Raw genomic sequence first — 26894 nt, 5'->3', positions numbered from 1 at the left:
GCTCAGAAAGTTTCTTATTAAATATACGAACTTAAGTCCTGATGAGTCGACGCTAAGGAAAAAATTATCTTCCGAAGTGCTACGATGAAACATTACAGAACATTAGCTCTATTATGTGAAAATAAAAAAAAATCTGGTTCAGTATTGACGAAACTACCGATGCCAGTGGTCGAAAAGTGGGAGATGTAATAGCAGGTGTACTTAAAAATGACGAAATCATTTCCAAGCAATTTTTCTTGCTAGCCTGTAAAGAAATGCCAGCTGCAAATCATGTAACAATAGCTAGCCTATTTAATCAATCTTTGGAGATCTTGTACCCGAATGGTGTGAAAGATGACAATGTATTGCTTCTGCTTACTGTCTCCACGGCATATATTACGAAAGCTGCTGAAGGTCTTTGTGTAAGTTACCCTAACATGATTCATGTAACGTGTGTCGTTGACACCCTGCATAGATTGTGTGAAACAATCTGATCCATTTATCCTAATGTGGACAAGTTAGTGTCTTGTGGGGAGTCTTTGTAAAATCACCATCACGGATCGAGCTTTTCAATCTTTTCTGATGTTTTTGTTTTCGTTTTCAGAAAATATTTTTTTAGTTTTAGCACATAGATTTTCAGATCTTTAGCACACAAAAAATAAATATTTTAAAATTTTTTAGCACATACAAATCCGGACCCTAGTAATCATTGCCGAACAGTTAAGTGTCCGCCATTAGTAAAAAAAAATGTAATGATTGCAAAAAAAAAAACAACGTAATAAACTGCATATTATTTTCAGCTGACTCACTGCTTGCCTTTACTATATGTAGACATAGACAGACTGACACAGCTAATTTTAGGCGTGGGGGATTCACCAACAGAGCAACTATCTTTCCCTCATTCCTTTTTTTTTGGCACGTACACAATAAGAACTGATACGTGGATGGAGGATAACATAAACACCAGTCAGGAGTGGTGATTTAAGGGAAACGTTAGGAAATTCATCAGCCATACAGATAAGGGAAGACGATCTCTTGAGAATAGTCAAATCGGCATCTTCAGTGGTTAATTATAAAGCAAGGATGTACATTTTTTAAACTTATTAAATTTATTAATATATTATTGTACATAGGCCTAAGTTTTAATCTGGCGAAGTTCCGTGAGTTCGCGAATGCATGTATAGTGGGGGTAGCAGGAGCGATCTGATGCTGGTCGGCCGACAGAAGCACCGGAAATGTTTTGAGACTCATTGCGATTTCACTCGTCGTATCGTATCGGCTCCCGTGGCTACACTCCATGGTCGTATTGGCTCCCAGGTCTGAAACGTTGTTCTTACCGGAATGGTCGTATCGGTTTCTGATATTCTTTCCTGAATAGTCGTATCGGCTCCCGGGTGTGGAGCAGTATTCTTCCCTGAACGGCCCTTGTGCTGTGTTGTGATTCTGACTTCCTTCTTGAAATGTGGGCTGATTTTGGTAATACAGGAGACCCGACTACAAACTGCTACGAATCGTTTATATATGGTGCGCAGTGGGATATGACGGTTTTTATAGCCCTGTTGTGAGACACTCAGGACGAATTAAAATAAAACACATATGCTGGAAGTAACCCAGTACAATGCAATTTATTAATATCTGATTACTTTTTAAAAACTACATTTCGTAAGTAGCCTCCACGGCAACGAATACATTCCTGCAATCTGCTATGAAAGTTCTGCAACTTTCCCCAACAAAACAGGTTCGATGGCATTAATTTCGTTCCTTATGTTTTGTTTCAGCTGGAGGATGGTACGAGGCTTGTTGCGATACACCCTACTTTTGAGATAACCCTATAGGAAGTAATCAACTGCAGTCAGGTCAGGAGATCTTGACGGCCAAGCACTGTCTCCAAATCGTGAAATTATTCGTCCTGGAAACATGTTTCGCAAACAGTTCATGGAACCATGAGCAGTGTGCGCTGATTATTTCCTGTGGAGTTATTTCAAAAGTAGGGTGTATCGCAACAAGCCTCGCACCATCATCCAGCTGAAACAAAACATTAGAACGAAATTAGTGCCATCGAACCTGTTTTGTTGGGGCGAGTTATGCAGAACTTTCATAGCAGATTGCAGGAATGTATTCGTTGCCGTGAGGGCTATTTACGAAATGTAGTTTTTAAAAAGTAATCAGACATTAATAAATTGCATTGTACTAGATTACTTCCAGTAGAATATGTATTTTCTTTTAATTCGTCCTGAGTGTCCCACAACAAGGCTATGAAAACCGCATATATATATATATATATATATATATATATATCGTTAAATAAAATATTAATAGTAGCTATTTTGTTTTATATTTTGCTTTGTATTTGCAATATACCGAAGGTACGATTTTAAAGTAAGAAAAGTAATTGTAAAAGTGATTATAAAAGTAAGAACTTTGACAGGCTACTGGTGTAGCTCGGCCGATTATCTGATAAGATTTTTCCGAATATTTTCCAACTGAAAAAGAGATAATCCTATGTCGCCAAATGCTGTCTCGAAATTATAAATGTCATCTACACTATAAAAATAACTTCGCATTTGATGCAGCCACGGTAAAATAACCGATTTAATACATTTATATATTCTGTTTAAGTAGATACAGCCAACTAATTTCGTATAAATTTACGTGAACTGTCTGTACATACATTGTAATCATTTATAATATTTTTTGTACGTACAATACGTCTTTTCCCCGCACCGGGTATGGGAATCCCTTTCGGAATCTGTGGTGAAACAAAAATTGGCAGAATTTCAAATGCTTACTGTAAAAAAAAACCATGAGCCACAGCCGAATACTAATGTTACTAGTAGTTAAACCATGAACCAATGTAACTTGGGTGATTAATTCAGTTTTCAGTTTTTTTACGAGTGACATTTATTAAATATTCTCTTTAAAGACAAATTTCTATGCTCAGGACGAGAATCGAACCCGGAATCTCGTGATTTGTAGTCATGAATGCTGACCACTAGACCACGAAGCCGTATGTTCCAAAATCTGCTTATTGTTTCGTCATTTTTAACAGCATCGATACTATAGATGCATTGCCTGTTGCTTATGCAAATAGCCGAACATTGATGTATCTAAGGTTGCATTGTAGGATTTTGTGGTGAAAGAAAAATTGGCAGAATTTCAAATGCTTACTGTAAAAAAAAACCATGAGTCACAGCCGAATACTAATGTTACTAGTAGTTAAACCATGAACCAATGTAACTTGGGTGATTAATTCAGCTTTCATTTTTTTTTGCGAGTGACATTTATTAAATATTCTCTTTAAAGACAAATTTCTATGCTCAGGACGAGAATCGAACCCGGAATCTTGTGAGTTGTAGTCACGAATGCTGACCACTAGACCACGAAGCCGTATGTTACAAAATCTGCTTATTGTTTCGTCATTTTTAACAGCATCGATACTGTAGATGCATTGCCTGTTGCTTATGCAAATAGCAGAACATTGATGTATCTAAGGTTGCATTGTAGGATTTTACGAATGCTACTAAAACTACGGTATTCTACTCAACCATTTCGTATTCCATGATTGTTTAACGTAGCTTTATAGCTCTAGGGACCACTCATTTGATTAGTAATCGCGAGTGCTGCAATATGAAAGTGATAATATACAGTACTTTCAGTGAACAATAGTGACTAATTTGTCGTGAGCTAGGACTAATTTCGGAATGCTGCTTCATATGAAGAGAAATGATAAGAGACCGTACTTTGTCCGAGGAGGCTACAGGGTTAAGTATTACTGGAATTTTTAAGTGGACAACGCGTACATCTAGCAAGCGAAGTACTTGACTGACGTCTCACGCGACTCTTGTTTCGTAAAGTGGGGCAGATGAAAACAGGGACCACTTTAACAATTACGATACATTAATATTTACATTATGTACACTAGAATACGCTATTTTTACTATAGTAAAGAATTTAGGCCTACATTGAATACGTTATTTACACTTTAAGCTTATGTACAGTGTCTTGTATTGTAATGCACGGTATTTTATTTGTAAATACTACAGTAAAGTCTACGTATTTGATCAATTTGTGTACAATAGTGTAAATAATGATTGATCAATGTAAGTCTTCATTCTTTATGATAGTGTAAATAGTGAAAATAGCGTAGTTTAATGTATGTACAGGTACGGAATTAAAATTTGGAGCAAGTTTTGATGGACGTCCACCTGTATGTAGGCAACAATTTCACACGACTGTCCACAAGTAGCATATATACAGGGGTTCTTGTTTACTGCATATGCGTAGTGTGTTGTAAGCGAAATTTATGCAATAAAGGAGCTCTAAATTTTATTTCCGTATCTGTACATAGTGTAAAGCCCCGTCAAACATTGACTACTTTCAAAAGCCAATTGCCAGAAAGACTGCTTTTCGTCTCTAGAATATGATTCGCAACAGAAAGTGAAAATAATGCTGTATAAAATAACAACTTGAGGGCAGCGTGTTCCGTCGATAGCAACTTCATCTTCTCATTTGGCAGTCTGTTCTACAGAATACAAAAAATCGGAAAGATAGACTGCTGAATCTTGAAGTAGATCGCCGTTCTGTGTTTTTAATTTAAAATAAGATCCGTCAATTTTCTACCAATATTGATGTCATGCGCATCATTCCCGAATAATTCTGAATGAGAGTAATTTTGTCGCTTTCATTTGCAGGTGTTATTCAGTGTTGAAATCCAACGTGAGCGAGAAATTCCCAACAGATTTTGTCTCTAGCCCTCTACCAGGGACATAGATATTTTACGCGCTGTAAATCAGTGACACGGGAGCCACAGCTTCACTTCCCTTCTGGAGGAAGCCATATTAAGAATTTTATTATTGAGAACCGGGTTTGAATCCGCGAATTTCGGATCCAGCGGCTTCCATGGTATACGCTAGACCACAGAGGACGATTCGTGGCTAATGTATGAACATAATTTGTTCAGTAGTTTAGCCACAGCTTCACTTCCCTTCTGGAGGAAGCCATATTAAGAATTTTATTATTGAGAACCGGGTTTGAATCCGCGAATTTCGGATCCAGCGGCTTCCATGGTATACGCTACACCACAGAGGACGATTCGTGGCTGATGTATGAACATAATTTGTTCAGTAGTTTAGAAGAAATCGCTGTACACTTTTTCATCGACTCCTTGTCCTTTTTGTATCTGCTTCCGTCTTTCTCGGTTTTGAAATTAATTTTGGTACCTAATAAGTTATTATTATTTTTTTTTTTTTCATTTTCCCTGGCAGGGTTAAGGTTATCAGGCTTTCTCTTTCACTCAACCAAGATCAAAGCACATACAGGAAAATACATTCCGGTATACAAGTATTAAGAAAAAAATTAATACATATGAATATAATCATACAACGAAAGGAATAGTACAAATTAGTATACTCAGTATGGGTTACATTGAAACAATGACAGTTACCCAGATATTAGTATTAATGGAAAAAACAAAGTAATGTCTATTAATATTTGAAGAGAAAAATTCGCTCCGGCGCCGGGGATCGAACCTGGGTCCTTTGTTGTACGTACCAAGCGCTCTGACCACTGATCTACGTCGAAGTCAATCCATAGCACCGGATCGAACTCTCCTCCTTCAATGTTTCCCTTTGTGGCCTGACTCCAAGTTAGGCATATACGTTGACGTTTTTATGTTCAAGTCAACTGCCATTATACAAGAGGCGCACTCAACTGAGTGACTATTTTGGCCTCATATATTAATTGTCAATATTACAGATATTATTCTGTAGGACAAATTAATAAAATCTTTAATATTCTCATAGCTAGCAGTGCATATTTCTGTACAGATTACTGTGCACTTTACTGCGGTATCCCGGCCAAAACAGTCACTCCGTTGAGTGCGCCCCATGTATAATGGCAGTTGACTTGAACATAAAAACGTCAACGTATATGCCTAACTTGGAGTCAGGCCACAAAGGGAAATATTGAAGGAGAAGAGTTCGATCCGGTGCTGTGGATTGAATTCGGCGTATTTCAGTGGTCAGAGCGCTTGGTACGTATAACCAAGAACCCGGGTTCGATCCCCGGCGCCGGAGCGAATTTTTCTCCTCAAATATTAATTGTCAATATTACAGATATTATTCTGTAGGAGAAATTAATAAAATGTTTAATATTAAAGTAATGACTATATTAACAAAAATTATAACAATAAAAAATAAAAATTATACCTCCAAAAAAACTAATTATGTGCATTTAAAATATTTCTAAATAACCTAATTTTAAACAACTGAGGATTAAAACTACCCCTGATTTCCAGCTGCAGTGAATTCCAGGAGCGGGCCATGGCTATCGAGAGAGAACTTGAGTGTCTACACATTTTGTTTTAAAAATCAGTTATGGAATAAGTGAACTAAAGCGAATATGTTATTGAAAAGCAGTTGGCTGCTGAAACTTATGTCTACAATCAATAGCAAGTCTTCAGACTGCTGCAATGTTGCCCAGCAATATTGTCAGAGCAAGCATGCGTTCACCACTTAAGCTTCAAAAATCTGTTTTGATAAATAAATGATGCCATTAAATGGTATCGTCGGTGTGCCTCCAAAATCTGCTATGTGTTTTGAATAAGATTATGCAAGAGAAAGAAAAAGACGTCACTTTTAAGTCCCTTTATTTTCAAATCTATTTTCGGTATAATTTCAATCATAACATAATAAATGATGAAAATATACCGAAAGTAGTTTTGAATATCAAGAGAATTAAAATTGACAATGCTTTTTTCTTTCTCCTGCAAAATCTTAAAAAAAACACAGCTGATTTTGGAGGCGCAGCGGCGATATACTTATTACTAGGACCGGATTTTTAGGGTTTTAAGAAGTCCATTGTAGGTTATTGGATTAGGTGGACTAGGTTTCGTTTTAGGTTTTTTGCCCAAACTGTGAAAGGGGTCGCAAAAATTTGTCTGATTGTCAAAAATGTACGCTTACAGTCAGTTTTAAATAACATAACTTTCTTCTCGGTGGTAAAGTTGGAATCATTTCCAATCTATTGTAATAAATGCGATTTCACTTGTGGCATAGCTTAACAAAACACAAAATATAAAAATTCAATGTAAACACCAGAAACACCAGAATAAGACACACTAGACACAGACCTCAGAAAAGTTCACAGCTTGTACCCGAACACGCAAGATCACATTCGTCTATCTGGGAACATGCCTGAAAACTTCACGAATTTCAATAATACGACTTTTTCGCTGTTCATTCACCTGAAAAGAAAGTTCTTCAGTCACTTCATATCCTTCTACATGCCTTCTACTACCATATCCTATCTGCAGTCAGTGGAAATTCCAAAACACAGTAAATGCAGTCCCAATCAGTGCCCTTGATAGAATGAAGCCTCAGAAGGACGGCCCGCTATACAAAGAAAGACGAAATTTCCTGTTAACCATTTTATCCAAACCAACAAAAGACTGAAGAGATAATATGTGTGTGTGTGTGTGTGTGTGTGTGTGTGTGTGTGTGTGTGTGTATATATATATATATATATATATATATATATATATATATATATATATATACCGTAAATTAGGTCGCTTTCTCCAGTGCAGAAGAGCATAAAAATTATAAGATGTATTGAAATTTCTGAATATATTTATATAAAACACAATAAATATAGAAAAATACATATTAATTATGGTTTAGGTTTTTCTAGTTCTTAAGGTCCAATTTAGATTTTTTTTAGGTTCAACAGAAGTGATATACAGTAGAACTTGGTTATAACGACATCCAAGGTACCTTAAGAATTATGTTGCTATAAACGAATGTCGTAGTAACCGAGATTAGTATTATCAGTCTAGTGAGGTGGGAAATGAAAAATAACAAACTTAATTAGGCTTATTTTAGAATTATGTATCCACTTTTAAGTCTACCATGAACATAATAAAATACAGGTACAATTATAAATACAGTATTCTGTAGTAAAACAGTTTGTTCTGTACTCACTAAACTTCTTTACTTAGGAGTCAAGTAATCAGGCATTTTACTCTGTTGTCTCCTACTTGCCGAATACACACTTTCTAAATTACTTTCTACGAGTATGTTCATAATTTCAGTTACAATTTCATTGCTCCCTCCTCGAGCTTCGATCCATTCTGTTCAAATGCAGCAACAATTTTATCCTTGCTCTTCCAAATCGTTTGGATTGTGAAATTAACTAGGCCAAACTCACGATACATGTAAGATTTTTTTAATTCCATTCTCAATTTGATGAATCACTTTAACTTTTTCTTCCAATGTTAAAATGCGTCCATTTAGTGAAACTTCCTATCGAAATTGATCGCAAGCAGCCACATGAATCCGGGTGGGTTACAATGGGGTGGGGAATCTGCCTGCATTTCAGGGGTCTATGGCAGAAGGAGACAGTAAAGAATTTGCCAGGTTACCAGATTTCAACAAAATATATCTTAAAAAACTTTGGTTCTTAGAAAATCGTATTCCAAACTGAGGTTGAAAATGACGTTATATGCGAGGTAGACGCATATACGTTTGTTGTATTAAGCAAGGTAGAAAAGCTTATGTCTTTTGGGAAATTAGTTGGGACCACAGAATCTTTGACGTTATAGGCGAGGTGTCGCATAAAACGAGGTCGCTATAACCAAGTTCTACTGTATATGACTCTTATGACCATGAAAATTATCTAAGAAATTGTGAGTTCAGAAAAAAAAAAAAAGGTAAAAACCTATAAATCCTGTCCCTACTTATTACTTATCAGTCAGACAGGCTAGCTATTTGTAACGATCCCCAGAGTAAGTTTTTCACCTAAAGACGGAGCCACTCTTCGAAACGTTGTGTTTATATTTTTTTGACAACTAGCAATGAAAAAAGTCCAAACTGCTCAAATTGAATGGATACTTAAATTTCCATTTAACGAAGACCGATATAACACTAAACGCAGAAAATGCGATAATTTTTTAATGATTCTGACGCGTTTCCTTATCTTTTTATATCAAATGCACCTCGTTACGGCAATAAAGCAAGTGTAGAAGACCCCTTTACAACAGTGATCATTTTCCAGTCCATTTGTTTACAGAATCCTTGGTTCTTAGTGAACACTGAAACGAAATTCTTATATGAGGTCCTCTGATCGACCCGGGAAGAAAAGTCTGCTTTTATAGATCTGATTCTTGGCGTGTAAATGAAGTGAGAGGAATCTTAAAGAGAGAGAGAGGGGGGGGGGAGAACAGGGAGAGAGATCTTCTATACTGACGAAAATGGCTTAGTTTTCCAAATGTTGCCAGAAAAAAAAGGTTTATAAGGGGGGGGGGGATAAAGTGTAAGCGACAGAAGGAATCATAGCCGTTCATTACAGTTGTGCACTGCACAAATGTTACAGAAACCGAAACGTTTACTTCAGTAATTACCGTTATCAAATTGTTATCAAAATCTGGATGCTTAAAATAACTAAGAGTCTGCCAGGTTAAGGAGATTAGATAGAAATATGTTTAAGTGTTATTAATTGTTTCACTTGTTTGCTACGCATCGTTTTGCAGATAATGATTTTTTAAAATAATTTATTGATCGATCAGCGCGTTTAGCGCTATACAGACCAGTTCTAAATAAAATATAAATACAATAAGCCTAGATCATATTATATACACAGATTGCTCGGCCTTACAGGCTTTGACTAACAACTTTTGTCAGGTTTCCTATGGTGCCACCTAGTTGTTACATAAGACATAAGGAGTCACGTCATAAGTCCCATTTGAATTGCATTAGCGACTGTATTGCCATCTTGTGTTCGTTTACGGCGGAAGGGTGGCGATCCTGGCGGTTGTTCTCTTCAAAGTAATACCGATTTTAACATAGAGATGAGCAATCTGTTATGTATGTGATCTGGGGTGACAGAATTGAGGGCAGCCTAGATTGAGTTCCTCAATGAACAGAAAATTGTTAATAAATTATATACATCTGAGGCTGTGTGATTATAAATTTTGATTATAATATGAGGTCCATTGGAAGTCGGCTCTTGATTCTGGTGAGAAATGTGGACTTTCTTTCGAGAGAATAGTGGGCGGCGCCTGGAACATTTTCTAGGTTGTTGTAGAACTTCTTAGCTTGTGAATAAATAAACTGTTTGATTGTGTCAATACCAGTTTCTCTGTGTAGTTTGCTGTTACGGACAAACCAAGGAGCATTGAGTGAAATTCATAGGACTTTGTTTTTGATGACTGAACGTGTTTTATTTCACTTACTGCAACTCCTCCCCAGACAAGACCAGGCGTAAAGCAGTAGAGGTCGTAATAGAGATGTGCAAAGTTGCATGCAATTTTGTAGCTTTAGAGATGATTTCTTGTTGAGGAGCGGATATAATTTAGTGAGTCTTGAGTAGGCCAATTTAAGTTTGTTGTTGATATGATGTTTCCATGATAGACGGCGATCTAAGTGCACTCCAAGGTATCTTATAGCTTTAACCTTTGGTTTCCACGGTATCACGTTGGTTGAAAGATTTGTGCATGGAGGATTAGCAGGACGACACAAAGTCGCATTTGTTGTGGATAATGATTTAAAGTTTGTTATTCATTATAGACATGTTTTTTTTTCTGTTAGGTCTGCAAGGCAAACATATGTAGATACTAATCAAGTTTGAAATCTGACAAAAAATCTGTTTAGGTAAAAATATTCTCTTAATACGTCATGAAAACGCATGGGGGCCATGGAAGTAAAGCTCCGTGCTTTTATGATCTCGGTAGTAGAATGAGGTGATATTGTCGACTGCCTTATACTCCCTGAAAGCCGCAGCTGAATGGATCCCAAGGCCGTTAAGGGAAGTTTTATAGTCTCCCGTAATTGAAGCCGGGACCATCCAGTCCGTAGCCAGTTGCTACTTCAACTTAGCTACTTGGCCGCATCAAAAAAATCTTTTCAAGCTTTTCTTCTTCTTCATCCTCTTTGAATGTTCATGTTTTATATATAGGAACTTGAAGAATTACAACCCCTTGTGCGAACTTTGTGGCAAAATCCGTGAAAAATACTGTATTTTGCGGGGTGAATGCAGAGTAAAATCAATAAGCCAAACAATAAGAGGCTTAACAGAAATGAACTACTACCAATCTATGCACGATATGCACTATTCCAAGTTTTTATTAAATACTAGACAAGCCCTTTTATTCGGTATTTTTTTTATTTGTTATTTAACGAGCTAGGGTAGCTCAGTTGGTAGAGTAGCTGGCTACGGACTGGAAGGTCCGGGGTGGTGACAGGATTTTTTCTCGTTGCCAAACTTTCAGAATGGCCCCAAGGTTCACTCAGCCTTCTATAAAATTGAGTACCGGGTCTTTCCCGGGGGTAAAAGGCGGTCAGAGCGTGGTGCCGACCACACCACCTCATTCTAGTGCCGAGGTCATGGAAAGCATGGGGCTCTACCTCCATGCCCCCCCAAGTGCCTTCATGGCATGTTACGGGGATACCTTTACCTTTTATGACAACTATTAACGTTTATTTAGCGTCGTTGGAATGAGGCCGAGGATTTGCCATAGATTATCTGACATTCACCTTACAGTTCGGTAAAATCTCGGAAAAAACCCAACCAGGTAATCAGTCCTAGCGGGACTCGAACCCACGCCCGAGCGCAACTCCGAGTCAGCAGACAAACGCTCCTGCCGCTTGAGCTACGCCGATGGTTAAGCCCTTTTGTAGTGGTTTTTTTCAAGTACGTATATAGAAAATCGTTCTATTAAGGTTCGACTGTTACCATTGTTGAGGTTCGATAACCAATGTTAACGATGTGGTGACCACACATGATGGCTTGCAGCACAGAAACGGCGCCGGCGTGTCTCATAATTATTAAAATTATACCTACTCTGTTTTCTCTAAAAACAACGCGAAATCTTGCAATGTCTATTCATTTACACCTTGTGTAGATGAGAAAGTGCCTAATAAATAATTAGCGTGACATGGGGACAATTAAGCCCGGAAGACCTATTGTAGATATTGAACTCAAAAAAAACCTGTCTCTGAATGAGGAAATAAATTCCAAACTAAATTTACCGGTGAATGTTCACCTACGATAAATTTAAACTGTGCTGTATTTTGTCATTTTCATTTGCTATCCTATCGTCGAGGCTAATGAATTACTGATTACAGACGTCCTTGTCTTAGACGTTAAAACATTCACAATTATTATGTAAGAGCGGAGCCGTGACTTCGTCGGCTAGACAACGGCCTTTCACTGAGGTGGTAGGGATTCGATCCCGGCAATGCTAATGAAATTTGTGATGTACAAAGCTACTCTGGGGCAGGTTTTCACAGAGTATTTCTGTTTCTACTGCCAATTCATTCCACCACTCTTCTGCCGCCCCAGGTGTGTACGACTACCTGATAGTGCACACATGATCTCTATCGGTCCATAGACAGGGTTTCATATCTGATTGGCTGCAACAGAAAACAGAATTGAAATATTATTATTATTATTATTATTATTATTATTATTATTATTATTATTATTATTATTATCGTGTTACCTACTTGAAAATAAGACCATACCAATTTTTTAAAGTAGGCCTATTGTTTTATAAAAATATTTTGTATGCGAATATTAGACCCATAAAATACCTGTAATAGAATTCTAATGCCGTATTCTAAGTCAGGAAAACTGCACATAAGTTTTTCAGAAAATCGTTGTCAAGAGAATACAATAGATCCCTAAGGCAATAGAGAACATTATGTGGAATACCGTTAGGTTCAGTCCAAGAACAGACTTCACCGTCTTTCAGTATAGTCTTAAGCCCGGTTCAGACGGTGCGTGTTTCTGTGATGGATGCCAAGGTGGCTGCGCGGATGGGTCGCCTGCGTGGTCACTCATCGGAATTAATGCACTCTGGTGGCTCCGTGGATGGATGGCTAGCTTGCTGGATTTCGAGGGTAGGTTCCTTGCTATTTTTCGTGATGGTTTGCAGGTTGGAAACCAAAGATGATCATATGATATCACCACAGTCTACTATATACAGTCGCGAAGCTTGAGGTGATTTTTTGCAAATCTCGTGATAAAGCGCTCCAAGCGGTTAGCAACTAGAAACAATAGACTGTCCACGGTCGACTTTGGACTGTGTCGTATTTCCATCGAGTGCTAGCTCGTTACGTATTTCACATTGATGCTTGTGAAATGTTCGTTATTGGTTGTAATGAAAATGTTAATGGCTAAAATACAATAATTGGAGTAATAATATTTTACTAGAGACATAGAAAAATTAAGTTTGTTTTAATGAAATTTATTGAACACGTTTTATTTCCAATTCTGGTGGGATTATTATTGCTTAGGCCTACTTTTTTTTTTCAAAGGATGTTTTTAATTATAGCTGTTAATTTTGTTGTTATTTTTATTTGTTACTTTACTAGAGACGTAGAAAAAGTCTGTTACAATAAAATTTATTGATCACGTTTTATTTCCAATTCTGGTGTGATTATTATTGCTTAACCTCATCCCACTTTGTTAACTACGTAAGCCTACACTACAAGTACCGGTACACGTAAGTTACTCCATTAATTCATATTTCCATTATTATTGTTGTAAAGGGAAATGCAAATTAATATTTATTGGTTTCATAGTTAATTATCGCTATAATCTTGAATGAGTGAAGCGATTATAGTAAATTTCAGTTCGTTCTGCACAAACAAAAAATAATATTAACCTATTTCTTGCAGGTATCTTTGAGTTTATGGTGGAATTTAATATACTTCATTAAAATAATAAATTAAATGCATTTAATATTTCAATAATGGAAGGAAGGTGTTAATATTTCCAAAAGAACACGACAACGAAAGTGTAACATATTGTGAATTTATTTCAACTCAACAATAGGATTTTATTCTTCCAACAATAATTCCTTTCTACAATTCACCTTAAACGCTCTCGTCAACAATAGGATTTTCACTCAACACAGTGTTCGTTATAGCACTCCACTGACGGCAATGACAATTTACTTGGACTATTACGAACAACAATGAACTGTTAATCTTAACTAATATTTACAAAGCACTATTTACAAATCAGAACTATCAGTTCTCAATTCACAGTTCTTCTAGCTCAGCCACTCGAGTTCACAGTATCTCTAACCACAGACCTTCAGAGACAGTTCACTGTACTCGAACTCGGGCCCCTCCAACTGCGGTCCACTGCACTCGAACTCAGGTCCCTCCAACTGCGGTCCACTGCACTCGAACTCAGGCCTTCGGATGCTGACACAGTTGCGGACGCACACTCGAGCCGAACTCCGGTACACAAGACTGGCTTGCTTGCTCTGGCTTACTCACTGACTGGCTGACTAATCAACTGAAACTGAAAAACTGCCCGAGTTCGCTGGCGTTTCTTCTTTTATAGCACAGCGACGTAGCCTAGAAAGTTCGAATTCGCGATCTTTCCACTTCGACGGACTTCTCGAAGAGTCGGGAGGGTCCGTCCCCCTTTAACTCCGCACGTAGCAGCTGCGCGCGCACTCTCCCCTCGTCGCGTTGGCCCTTTCCCCTCCTCTCCGCCGCGCGCCGTCCCTCAATGCTCCGTGGAGCCCGCGCGATCTGCTCTCTTGCGGGACCCTGGTCGTGAGTTCGAATCTCACGTCGCTGTCACAATATTTTGTCGTCTACTAGGAGAGAGATCTGCGATGATGAGGCGATAGTAGCGATCCTAGTGGTGGGCAACTACCCATGTTTGCATTTTTACTACATATTGAGCTTCGCGACTGTATATAGTAGACTGATATCACCACTGAAACCATGTCGCCATGTTCGTTGTTTTCCAACTAAACCTGTTTTTTCTATATTCTTTAGTTTCTAAGAAACAACAATTAAATATTGGACTTTAGCTGTTTTGCACTTATGGCTTAATTACTTTATTACGACATTTACTACCGATAATGTAGGACTTTAGTTGTTTTCCACTGACGGTTTAGTTTCTTTTTGACCATGAGTGTTGGCAACAGATGAAACAGCAGATGATTTTCCAATTTGAACTGTGAAAAGAGCCAGCTTCGTGTGAACAACTACCATCACCGTAGGCAACACGGGAGCCAGCCAGTCGGCACGCAGTCGACCCATCCGCTCAGCCACCTTGGAATCCATCACAGAAACACGCACCGTCTGAACCAGGCTTTACTATATAACCGCGTCTTTCAGTAACTTTTAGCGAAAACAATGAGATCGCAGGCGTGTGGAAGCTGGCCGTTCCGTTTATCCTTTCTACCTGATCATGCCTTTCAGTATTACAACTAATAAAATCAGTAACTATTGGTAGTCTTGTGCTTGAGTGGCATACTGCTTTCAAGCGCATTGTGCGGTACCCAGTAATGTAAGTTTAAACATCTAAATATCTTTAGATTTAGTCTGTGTTAGTACAGTACAATAATCTTTACCTGGTTGCAATATACGTTCTCAAATTGAATTTTCATATTTCTATACACTCGAATTTAAGACCCGATGCGAATATAAGACCCTTCCAAATTTAAAGACAAAAATCTGGTAAAAATGGGAGTCTTATTTTCGAGTAAATACGGTATTATTATTATTATTATTATTATTATTATTATTATTATTATTATTATTATTATGTATACTATTAATAAATCTGTAACCAAAATTTTTCTGGTAATTTTCGATTTTTCAAGAATAATTGGTGTTAACGTGTATAATTAACCACCTTGAGATCAAAAATCGAGTTTTGACATTTTTGTTTGTTTGTCTGTCTGGATGTTTGTTACCTTTTCACTCGATAATGTCTGAACCGAATTTTATGAAAATTTGAATATAAATTAAGTTTTTTCTAACTTAGATTTTAGGCTATATGGTATTCAAAATACTTTATTAAAAGGGGGATTATAAGGGCCCTGAAATAAGTCGAAATATCTAGCTTATTATTGATTTTCATGGAAAATGTTACATAACAAACGTTTCTTTAAAAATGGTTTCCGATAAGTTTCATTCTATGAAAAATTTCGATAGGACTGATACTTAACGAGATACACGAGTTTTAAAATAATACGTTTTATCATTGCCGCCTTAGACTAATAGGCTATAATGAAATGAAAACAAATGACTCTGTGTATTTAAGGCGACCTTGCACACAACAAACGGAGAATATTATTCATTTAACACTATTTTATACCGGTATAATTATTGTATTCTATAATGGAAATATACGGGGTGAACCGTTAATTTCAGGTGATTATTCGTAGAGATATTTCAAACAAGAAAGTTGAATAAAATTTTGCTCGTTTTTGCTTCCTTTTCGAGATTAAATAGTTTTATATGAAACATTTCATAGCGTATTTTGGGAAAGCCATGGATTGAATTCCTAATGTGCTCAGTGAGTTTAATAGAGCATTGGATTATGATAATAAATGATTGAAAGAATTTAAGTTTTGTCCTTTAAATGTGCAGAAATTTGATGCGAACAAATATAACATTGTAAAATTCCTTTGCAGAACGAAAAGTTAACATTTATTTGGATCAGATTTCTCCACATTAAAAAGACAAAACTAAAATTATTTCAATCAGTTATTATCATAATACACTGCTCTCTTAAATTAACTGAGCACATTCGGAATTAAATTAATCGCTTTCCCAGAATACACTATGAAATGTTTAATATAAAACTGTAACATATTGCGCATGCTCAGCACCCCTGATTTAATACACATCCAAATGTGTAACCAGGTCGCCAATACGCTCATCTCTGTTTTCAGTAATGTCATTGAAAACTTCTGCATTGCCTTCAATTGAGCCAAATCAAAGAGCCATAAGAGCAATTACATCTCGCCGAATATTGTTCTCAATTTATTCATATTCCCGAAGGGGTCCGAGGTCGTTAACATGCCTCCAAATGATTTGAATGAAATGGAAGCGGCAGCCAACCAGCCTTTTATGTTCGCTTGTGAAAAAGCTGTAGGCTACGGGCAGTATTGACAATTTAAAATCCATCATGATCGTTAAGCCATTCAACTCCAAGATTTTCGTATTTAACTTTGATTTCATTATAATCCAGCGTGTTAGATGTGTGGTTAGACAATATTCAGGAGGGAAAACATACCCCGTGTAACGACCATGAAATTGTGAAAAAATCTCAAGCTTTGCTGTGTCAGTAATGTCACTGCTGTCATCAAGAGCCAGTGGTCCACACCTGTCGAGTAGCGGTCAGCGCGTCTGGCTGCGAAACCAGGTGGCCCGTGTTCGAATCCCGGTCGGGGCAAGTTACCTGGTTGAGGTTTTTTCCGGGGTTTTCCCTCAACCCAATACGAGCAAATGCTGGGTAACTTTCGGTGCTGGACCCCGGACTCATTTCACCGGCATTATCACCTTCATATAATTCAGACGCTAAATAACCTAGATGTTGATACAGCGTCGTAAAATAACCCAATAAAGAAAAGAGCCAGTGAATAATAGCCTATACGATTTTTCTTGCTTCTTTTTTTTTAACCTTCCTCTTTAATATAATCAGGAATTTTCAAAATTCTTCTCTCGATATTTGGTCGAGAAATTAGTAATTTTTCAAAATTAAAAACTTTTTATGGACAAGTTATTTAAGCTATTTCAATCATTATTCTTTTGAGAAATTCTGTTCTATTAAAAGGCTTTAAAGCACGAGATATTTCAAACCCCATTAGGTACCTGACTTCCTTACATTTATTTATGTCATCTTTCTCTTCCTGGCTATGATTTAAGACATGTCAATTCCTGACGTTTCACAGTTCGTTGGCACATAATATTGAACCCGTTTTTCTACAATATTATTAGGCTGTTAAGAGAATAACTAATAAATAGTTACACTCATCTAAAGATTAAGAAGATTAAAATTAAGATAAAACCTAATAATTTTATCCTTCTAGGGAGAAGATAGAAAAATATCAATATTCATGCACGCACAGAAGAATTATAGAAACACATACTTAGTGGTCAGTAATAATAATAATAATAATAATACATTATACAGCGTGGCAATGAATGTTTCTATATACTCCTAATTGAACCGTTGAGTAAAGTAAATATATTACATTTTGTCCGACAGAACAACAGAAAAGTTCTATTTCTCATTCTATACGAAACCACCTTTTACTGCTTTTAGAGACAGAGTTTGTAGAGCGACATGATACCGCCACTGTTTGACTTCACTACGTGAATGAAACACACAGCAATGTACAGGAAACTTCTCGTACCCGTTTGAAAGTCTGTAATCACACGATGTAATCACGACACCCGCTTTGATCAGCGCTGGCCTAGAATCAGAAGAGGTCCCTAAGTATTGCAGACTATTTTTTTATTTGGTTTTGAACTTGTCTAGAAAGGTCACAACTTTCTTATGAAATACTACGTCAGAAGCACATTGTTCATGACATACTTTGCCAAACAAGCATGAGATTGCAGTAATAATGGTTAATGATATTGTCTGTGTCTGTCCCTTCAGGTCTTCGCTGTAGGCAGCCCGTAAGCTAATTTACACTGCATTGACAGTAGATTGAACATGCATACCGTATATTGTGGATGTCCCGTGTCTCTCACTTACGCGTATCCACATCTGCATCCTGTTCACACAGCTGAAATTAAGTCTGTGTGGCGTAGCCTACATCCTCGAACTTGTAATCATTGAGGCACAACGATAGTTCTTTTTACAGTCGTAAAAAAATTATGTAGGCCTACTTATCTGTTCTCACATTTGTTGCTGAACAATAAATGTTAAGAACATGAAACGTAATTAGAAAACTTGGTTATTTAGGACTCTTGGTTCTTGGTAGTGGTGGTTGTGGTTATTTGTGCGAGATCGTGCGTATTTGCTTGCTTTCCGCACAAAACCAATACGCGGTAAGTGTGAAATACCACATTCAGTATTCCCAATGTAACACACATAACAATTTCCCTCTTTTTACCGCTTAAGAGCCATATTCATTTTACTGCTTTAGGCTTTTAACATATTATTTTTAGAAACGTTTAACATAGTAATAATTATAAATTGGAAGTTTACCACTGCAATTTCACCTAAATTGCACTGTTAATTATTGTTTTTAAATATTTGCAAAAATTAAGTAAACTCTACAACACCACAAAAGTTACTACATTTGTAATGCAAGTAACATTAAGGAAGCCGTGAAAAAATCAACAAGATTCCAGATGCCGATGTTATTACTGCAATATGTTATATAAATAATATTGTTAAAATATTGAAATGAAAAATAAATCATTACATAACCTTACCGTTTGTTTTAAGTTCGCATTTATAGACTGAGGGGAAAAAAAGACAGACGTATATCACGGCCTGCTGGAATATAGTAAACACAGAAAACATTTTATAGCAACAATGTTGAAGATAGATATATTTGTTTTCCAAAGTTGCCGTCATTGAACAGAAACCAAGATGGAGATTTCATTGCAACTAATTAGAAATTCCTCTTTCAGGTATGTAATAAACGATCTTCGCACAAAATAATGTACGATACACGAGCGGTATGTTTGTTTTCATGTTCTCGGAAATTAAAAAAGCTCAACTACGTTTCGCTTTTTCAATCTTTTCCTCGAACATGAAAACATCAACATACCGCTCTTGTAACGCATATTACTATTATTTAACTACACTTCAAACTACAGACGTTATTTAGATTCGAAATTCAACTTGGACCAGAAACAGTAAAGATAGAGTTCTTTTACGTGTCGTAAATCCTCATCCTATTCCCCCTTTCTTCCCATTTAAGCTTTTTTTATAGTATCATTTTCTTTTCCTATCATCTTGCACCTGTTATGCTTCGGTTCTGAAAAACCAAGCCCTTAACTCTGGCGATCCGTTTGCCTTCCGATCCGAAGCTGCGCCCGGGCGTGGGTTCAGTATTTCCTTTGGCTAAATACCTAGTTGAGTTTCTTTCCGAGATTTTACCCAACTGTAAGACGAATGTCAGGTAACCTCATAGCGAAACCTCGGCTATATCTTTTCAAATACCGTCTCGCTATCACTAATTTCATCGACGCTAAATAACGTAGTAGTTGAAACAACATTGTTAAATAAGTCTAAAAATTGACAGAGGGCCCTTGGTTCTGAAGAATTTGACGTACTTAACGTCTCCTATTAAAATCTTTTGCTTGTATAAAAATTTCACTAAAATCTTTTGCTTGTATAAAAATCTCACTCACGCATAACGAGATGGCTTTATGATCCACGACCATTGAAACTAAAACGAGTTCTAAGGGTGACAGAAAAGTAGGTACTAGCTCACCAAACCCCTTGCTGACGTATTCGTCGGTCTAGCGGTTACCATAAATCAACAAAAACACTTCTGGCACCAATTACATAACCCCACTATTTTGTTTATTGGGCGTTCCTTCCTTACCTTGTAAGTGTAGAATCCTGTTTTTGTAGCTTTTAATGAGTATTTTCAGTAATAACTAATTTTTGGTAGATGAATTGCGTTTATGTAAATTAAGGCGTATTACGGAGACCTATCGATTAACTTAGAAATGTAGCCCGACAGGACAATTTGGATGTTTCTTTTTTACGTTTTCGGCTGCTCAAATTATATTTTAATCACAAATTTAGATAAAGGTTATCAAAGAAGTTAAGACTTGTTGGCTAGTGTTATCAGCAACAATTTACTTCTTTGTTTCCAAGTGTCAACAATGTGGTGTGATTAGTTTCTGATAGCTACCATTTTTCTTCTTATTGGATTAGTTGGGCTGTAATAAGCACGCAAATATATAATTCGTGTTACATACCGTGTTCAAGTACAGTATGAAGACGGCCGCGTCGTTTAATTAATAGTATAATTTTGAACATACCTTGAAAGGAGGAGTGCTGTATCAGAGAAAGGCAAATTAAAATGCATTCCCTTACGTTTATTATTTGATGGGGGTCTAAATCATCAGTACTGTCTTTCAACTCCGTTATTAAAAAGACAGTCAACCAAGTGAATTTGACCATTTGTAACGATCCAACGAGCAGGATACCCTTTCATTTTTTATTGTACTTAAAGACGAAGATAGAACCATCCTTGAAAATGTTTGATTCTTGCATTCAACACCAGCAAAAGGAAAAGTCCAAGCTGTACCTCTTATTAAAAAATGGAACAGTTTGTTTCCCTTTGTTACATTGAATTTGTTGACATCAGCACTTGCGTTGTTCTAGTTGTACTTTGAACTAGAGCTGTACGTGAGTTGTAATACACGCGCTTTGATTAAGACAAAATTTGTCCTAAAGTCTGAATCACGTCATAAGAAGGAAGCATGAGTCGATGTTATCTGTCATTCACCTTTTAAGACTTCAGTTATTCCCACGGTTGCCACTTGACGGATACCTAATTATTCGATTTTCGGGTAGTCTGATATTCGATGGGCATTTTGGAGGATAGCATGAAAACGCAATATTTTCGGGTAAATGATGTTTCATTCAAATAATATAACAGGCGTATATTTTCTTCATATATATAATTTTAATTTGTATATTTGTCCGTTTTTGTGTTAGCTTAAAATATGGGTATCCCGTCTAGATTTCATTTCCTTATTTACGGCGACATGTAGCGATAATTCATATCTGATTAAACAAAAGAACAAACACATCAGTTAACAACTTATCTACATAACCTGTCTCCATTTTTTTCAATGAATCCGATGCCATCACTCATAATAAGTTATTCAATCATATTTCTTGCTTTGCTGAGCGCAGTAAATTACGTCAAGATGTGTGTAAATCTACGGAGGAATATTGCAAGACAGTTTTTGACATAAACATAGGTCTACCTGCGTGCCTTAATATAGGTAGGAACACTCACCTCCTCCTGTTTTATTTTTTTCATGTCCTATTGTCGGCCTGGGTGGCGTAGTTGGTAGAGTGCTGGCTTGTGTGCCCGAGGTTGCGGGTTCGATCTCGGCCCAGGTCGATGGCATTTAAGTGTGCTTAAATGCGACAGGCTCATGTCAGTAGATTTACAGGCATGTGAAAGAACTTCTGCGGAACAAAATTCTGGCACACCGGTGACACTGATACAACCTCGGTAGTTGCGAGCATCTTTAAATAAAACATAATTTACAATTTTTCATGTCCTATTGGACGAGGTTTTAGCCTTCTAAGACCTAAACCGTGGTGAACTTGATGACAACTAAAGTGGACGTAAAAGTTGTGTTAATTTTGAGCTTTATGATTTTCTTCAGTTTGTAACATTTAGTTATTAAGCCACTATTTCTTTTTATCTTTACATATTTTGTTTGTTTGTTTCTTTTTTTTTAACGAATAAGTATATTTCTTTAGTTATTCTATTCATCATTTTTGTCTTAGATTTTCTTTCTGCAGTCTTTGTCTGATATTTTATTTCTATGTGCTTTCTCTTGAGTTCGAATCACTTCTTTTACAGTTTCAGCTGAAAAAAATTTATTAATGAGTTATAGGTTATCCAGATTTTCAGGAAAGTATTTTAATGTTATATGTAATACTGATGTATAATCTTAAATTTTAGTAGAATTTTGAAAGTTTGATTTGTTCCATTTCGTTGTTTCGATTGTACTTAATTTGTTCTTACAATCTTAACTTCTGTATTATTATAATTTTATGTAAGGATTAGCTTGAATATCTATTGGGAGAGTAGCTTGAATCTCTATTGGGATCTCATGGATATTACATCTTCTTTCATTTATTTTTCCTCTCATTTATCAAAACATCATCGATTTGATGTACAGTTCGAGTTAGGTGAAAGCCCTGTTTTTTTATAGGACTATTCTTGTGTTGGACGACCATATTATTTAGAAATGCAAACTCTCGCAGAATTTTGTCACCTTCATTTTAATTTTAATTTGTATTGTCATGAAGAGTATGTTTGCTAGTTACATTATTAAACATATCGTCTTTATCGGATTTAGTATTCAGTTCGATTAACGTAAGATATAGGATGTCACTTTTGTATAAAATTAACAAGTCTTTATTTGAAATCAAAAGCACAAACTGACGATAAATTCGAAATCATCATACTTATTTTTTAGATTCTACTTCTTACAGCTTAGATATTAGTGTTTGAATCACTGTAATACAATGAGAAGTCCTTTTCATTAATTAATTTATTTTTATTTATTTATTTATTTTGCTAATAATTATAATATAAAATATAATGTATACACAAAAACTTTAGCTCGCCCCTGAAAGAGTAGAACTCGTGCTCAGGGGCAGATTCCTGAATTGAAATTAAGCAGTATATAATACAGTTTGTCTTATGTCTACTGCACAATAAGAATATATAAATTTAAATTTACAATTTTCAGTTTTTATGAAATCCATAAATAACTTTTTGAATTTAATACTAGAGCTATTAGAATTGACAAGATTAGGATATTTAAATATAAATTTGTTATATATTCTTGGGCCTAAATTACTACTATGATTAAATAGCTGTGTTGCATTTTGGTTCGAACAATCTTAAAGAATTCATACTTTTTGTTTCATAACTATGAGAATACAATTCAAAATTATTTCGATTTTTATATATGAACTAGCCGTACCCGTGCGCTCCGCTGCACCCGTTAGAAATAAATATAAAGTAATTACATAATTAAAATAGGACATTTGATGCAGGGAATATTCGTGTTTGATAGAAGGATAAATCGTTTAATATGTTACTTACCGTAATTTAAATTATATTTAAATAATTAAAATGGAATCATTTTGGTCCAGAGAACACTCATTTGGTGCAATGACAATTCCTTTAACATGTTTCTTAATTTTTATTACATGCATCCACAGTTCAATGAACATTGACATCATTTACATTTAATGTGTATACTTTATTTTACTTGTTATATGTTTCCATTGAATTATGGTAATAACTTAATTTTAACTCTTGTTTTCTACGTATTCAGTAAATGGCGCTTGGCCCACTATGGTTCTGAACCCTTCAAATAACTTAAATAACTTAAATTAAATTATATTATATTATATTATATTATATTATATTATATTATATTATATTATATTATATTATATTATATTATATTATATTATATTATATTATATAAAAAGTGTGTTGATAACGGATGTACCCCGATAAGTAAGTTTTCAATTTGTTATGGGGGCTCTTGAATCTCAGGAGGAACAAATTTTATTTTACAACAGGGCAACATAATCTGCTTGGCTCATTACCCAAATTTTTTGCATTGCATTTAATGCATATGTATTTTATGTATTTTAACTCGATTCAATTGAGCATAGTTAAAATTTGGATTATAAAATAATGAAATGCTAAGCTAACATATTATTACTACATATTAAATTAATACACTCGTTGTTCGTTAATTCTCAGAGATAAACATTATTTTAAGAAATACAGGAAACGAATACACAGAATAGCCTATCACGTTTTCTGTGCATAAGAAGCTATTTTAATCTTACCTGTCCTCAATTCACTCAGAAGTTACTGTAATAACATTATAGCATTATGTCCATACAGAGAAACTACACGTTCCAATGGTGAAATAATAATTAATTATACAAATCGGTTAATTTAGCTTCCGATATTGCTTCATACAAACACAGAAACATTTTCTGTAGGCTATGTTTCGATTTTTGTTGACCAAGGCACCTTATAGACGGAGTCATTTGTTTATTTCATTACATGGCCTTAGATGGCAGTTATTTTAATTTTAAAACTCATTTATCTTATTAAATATCAGTCCTATCAAAATTTTTCAAAGAGTAAAACTTATCGGAAATGATTTTTAAAGAAATGTTTGTTATGTAACATTTTTCATAAAAATCAATAATAAGCGAGATATTTCGATTTATTTAATTCAGGCCCCCTTATAACTCCCCTTTTAAATAATGTATTTTGAATGCCATATAGCCTATAATCTAAGTTACAACGAACTTAATTTATATTCCAATTTTCATCGAAATCCGTTCAGTCATTATCGCGTGAAAAGGTAACAAACATACAGACAGACATACAAACAAAAATTTCAAAAAAGCGATTTTCGGTTTCAGGGTGGTTAATTATATATGTTAGGACCAATTATTTTTGGAAAATCGAAAATTACCAGAAAAATTTCGGCTACAGATTTATTATTAGTATAGATTTCATTAATACAATATAATAAATTTGTCTTATGTTAAGAACATTAAAGTCTAAAAACAATTTTTGAGATGGAAAATCAATAGGTTTATGAAGACATATTTTAATTATTTTCTTCTGTAATAAATAAAGTGGATTAAAATTGGATTTAAATAAGCTACCCCATCCTGTAATTCCATACATAATTACCAAATATAGGTAATCTGCATTTGAAGTATAACAAACTGTTGTTAGCATCATTCTTGTTGAAATAAATAAATGTGTTAGTTTTATAAGGATCACTTTGTATTATTTTTAACCGTAAGTTTTAGTTGTAGTTGAAAACTTACTCTAAAATGGTAAGAAAGAGGATGAACTGAACGGGTGTCAAGCAGTGTCTCTTAATGAAACGTTTGTTTGCAGAATTTTGGTTTCTTGGGAATGTGATGCGATGCGTTAATAACCCGTTGATTTCTGCATTATTAATCAAAGTGATTGCGTTAATTATGGATCAGTGGTTGAATAATGGTACAGACTCTTCCGAGAAAACATGCTGCAGCATCTTGTCCCCTCACATATTCCGTGTGAATTTTCCGGAATTTCAACATGATTTTACGGAAAGAAAAGTCGACTGTCTATTCTCTTGTTCACACCAGGAAGTTCTGTTGATTTTTACAAAGGAATACCATGAGTTTTACTAGAATTTTAAATTGCATGACCATGGGCGTCAAAGCGACTCTTTGTGTCCGTGCATTCTGCCCTAGAATACATTTCCAATTTATTTGTGTCCATTTCTGAAAGCTGACGGTCTGTATCACAGTGATACGGACAATATGAGAAATGATCGTGTGGTTGGTATATCTTTACAAAAGAAGCTACGGCACTTGTTTGAAAATGCGGAGTTCTGTACCAACTTAATAGTAATTTCCAGGCGTGACTGCGTGTATAACTGTTCGGCTTTTGTAAATATTTGCAAGGGAAGCATGGCTTGGAGTGTTTGACTTAGTCCACATGCCATGTAGGGATATGTGAAAATATTTGAATAATACCAAATAAGATTGTAGATTTTTGTGTTTGAAGTAAATCAATATTTTTCAATGTCTTCTTTGCAGGGCAATATTCCGCTTCGCAAAAGTCACCATATTGTTATGGTGGTTTGAAAATCGCAACATGACGGTGCCACAAGTCTTCACTAAATTGGTGAAGAAACATCCTAATAAAGTGGCATTTAAGCACAGTACGCGGCAGTGGACCTTTGCTGAGGTGTGTTGCATTTGTTTTAATAATACGATTATTCTACAGTTTTCCATCTTCTGTATTGTCGTATTTACTTAAAGTACAAAATGAAATGCATGTTTGTGGCTGTTCTTACGTGATTCTTAGGTGTGTGTACTTTCCTTTATTGGATTTAGTAGGTTTACTGTACCCAAGAGATGAAGAGAACATTAAATATTTCAGATTCTCTCGTGATATGCAGTAATAAAATTAGAGTTTCCTAAGGTACTGTCCGCGGACCAGTAGGGTCCACTTACAATCGGTGTAATAGTTTTCAGACTGCCGCCCTTGTCCTTGGGTTTTAGAGGCCTCTGGTTAGGGAGTTGTCGAAATACTATTTGTTTTTATTAGAATTAGGCTACTATAACGCGCCACGATAAAAAAAAAACAACTGAAAATTGACCTTCAGTTTTTATTTTTGTTTCCGACTTCTTTTCGTACAAGTTTATTTTAAAAACAACCAATTTGAAACCTGTTTTGGCCAACTAGTCCAAAGGTTGTCTGCTAAGAAAGACGCATATACAAATGTAAAACAAATTATAACTTTTTTTTTACACATGGAATTCGCGAGAATTATGTAGAGGCCAAAGTAGCCGTGCATCCAAGCGTTCAAAAC

The 26894-nt window shown here is 35.7% G+C and overlaps 1 protein-coding gene across 1 annotated transcript in view; it reads left to right on the top strand.

Annotated features, from left to right (window-relative positions):
- The window catches only part of LOC138696736 (long-chain fatty acid transport protein 4-like), a 69781-nt gene that overhangs the window by 1001 nt on the left and 41886 nt on the right, over window positions 1-26894 (top strand). Inside the window, exon 2 of the mRNA XM_069822085.1 lies at window positions 26116-26266. Within this exon, the coding sequence (XP_069678186.1) occupies window positions 26116-26266 (151 nt within the window). The remainder of the gene's footprint in view (window positions 1-26115; window positions 26267-26894) is intronic.

The sequence above is a fragment of the Periplaneta americana genome, chromosome 3 (assembly GCF_040183065.1).
Source record: "Periplaneta americana isolate PAMFEO1 chromosome 3, P.americana_PAMFEO1_priV1, whole genome shotgun sequence".
In the NCBI taxonomy this organism is placed as follows: domain Eukaryota; kingdom Metazoa; phylum Arthropoda; class Insecta; order Blattodea; family Blattidae; genus Periplaneta; species Periplaneta americana.
This window is presented reverse-complemented; position numbering and strand designations above follow the sequence as displayed.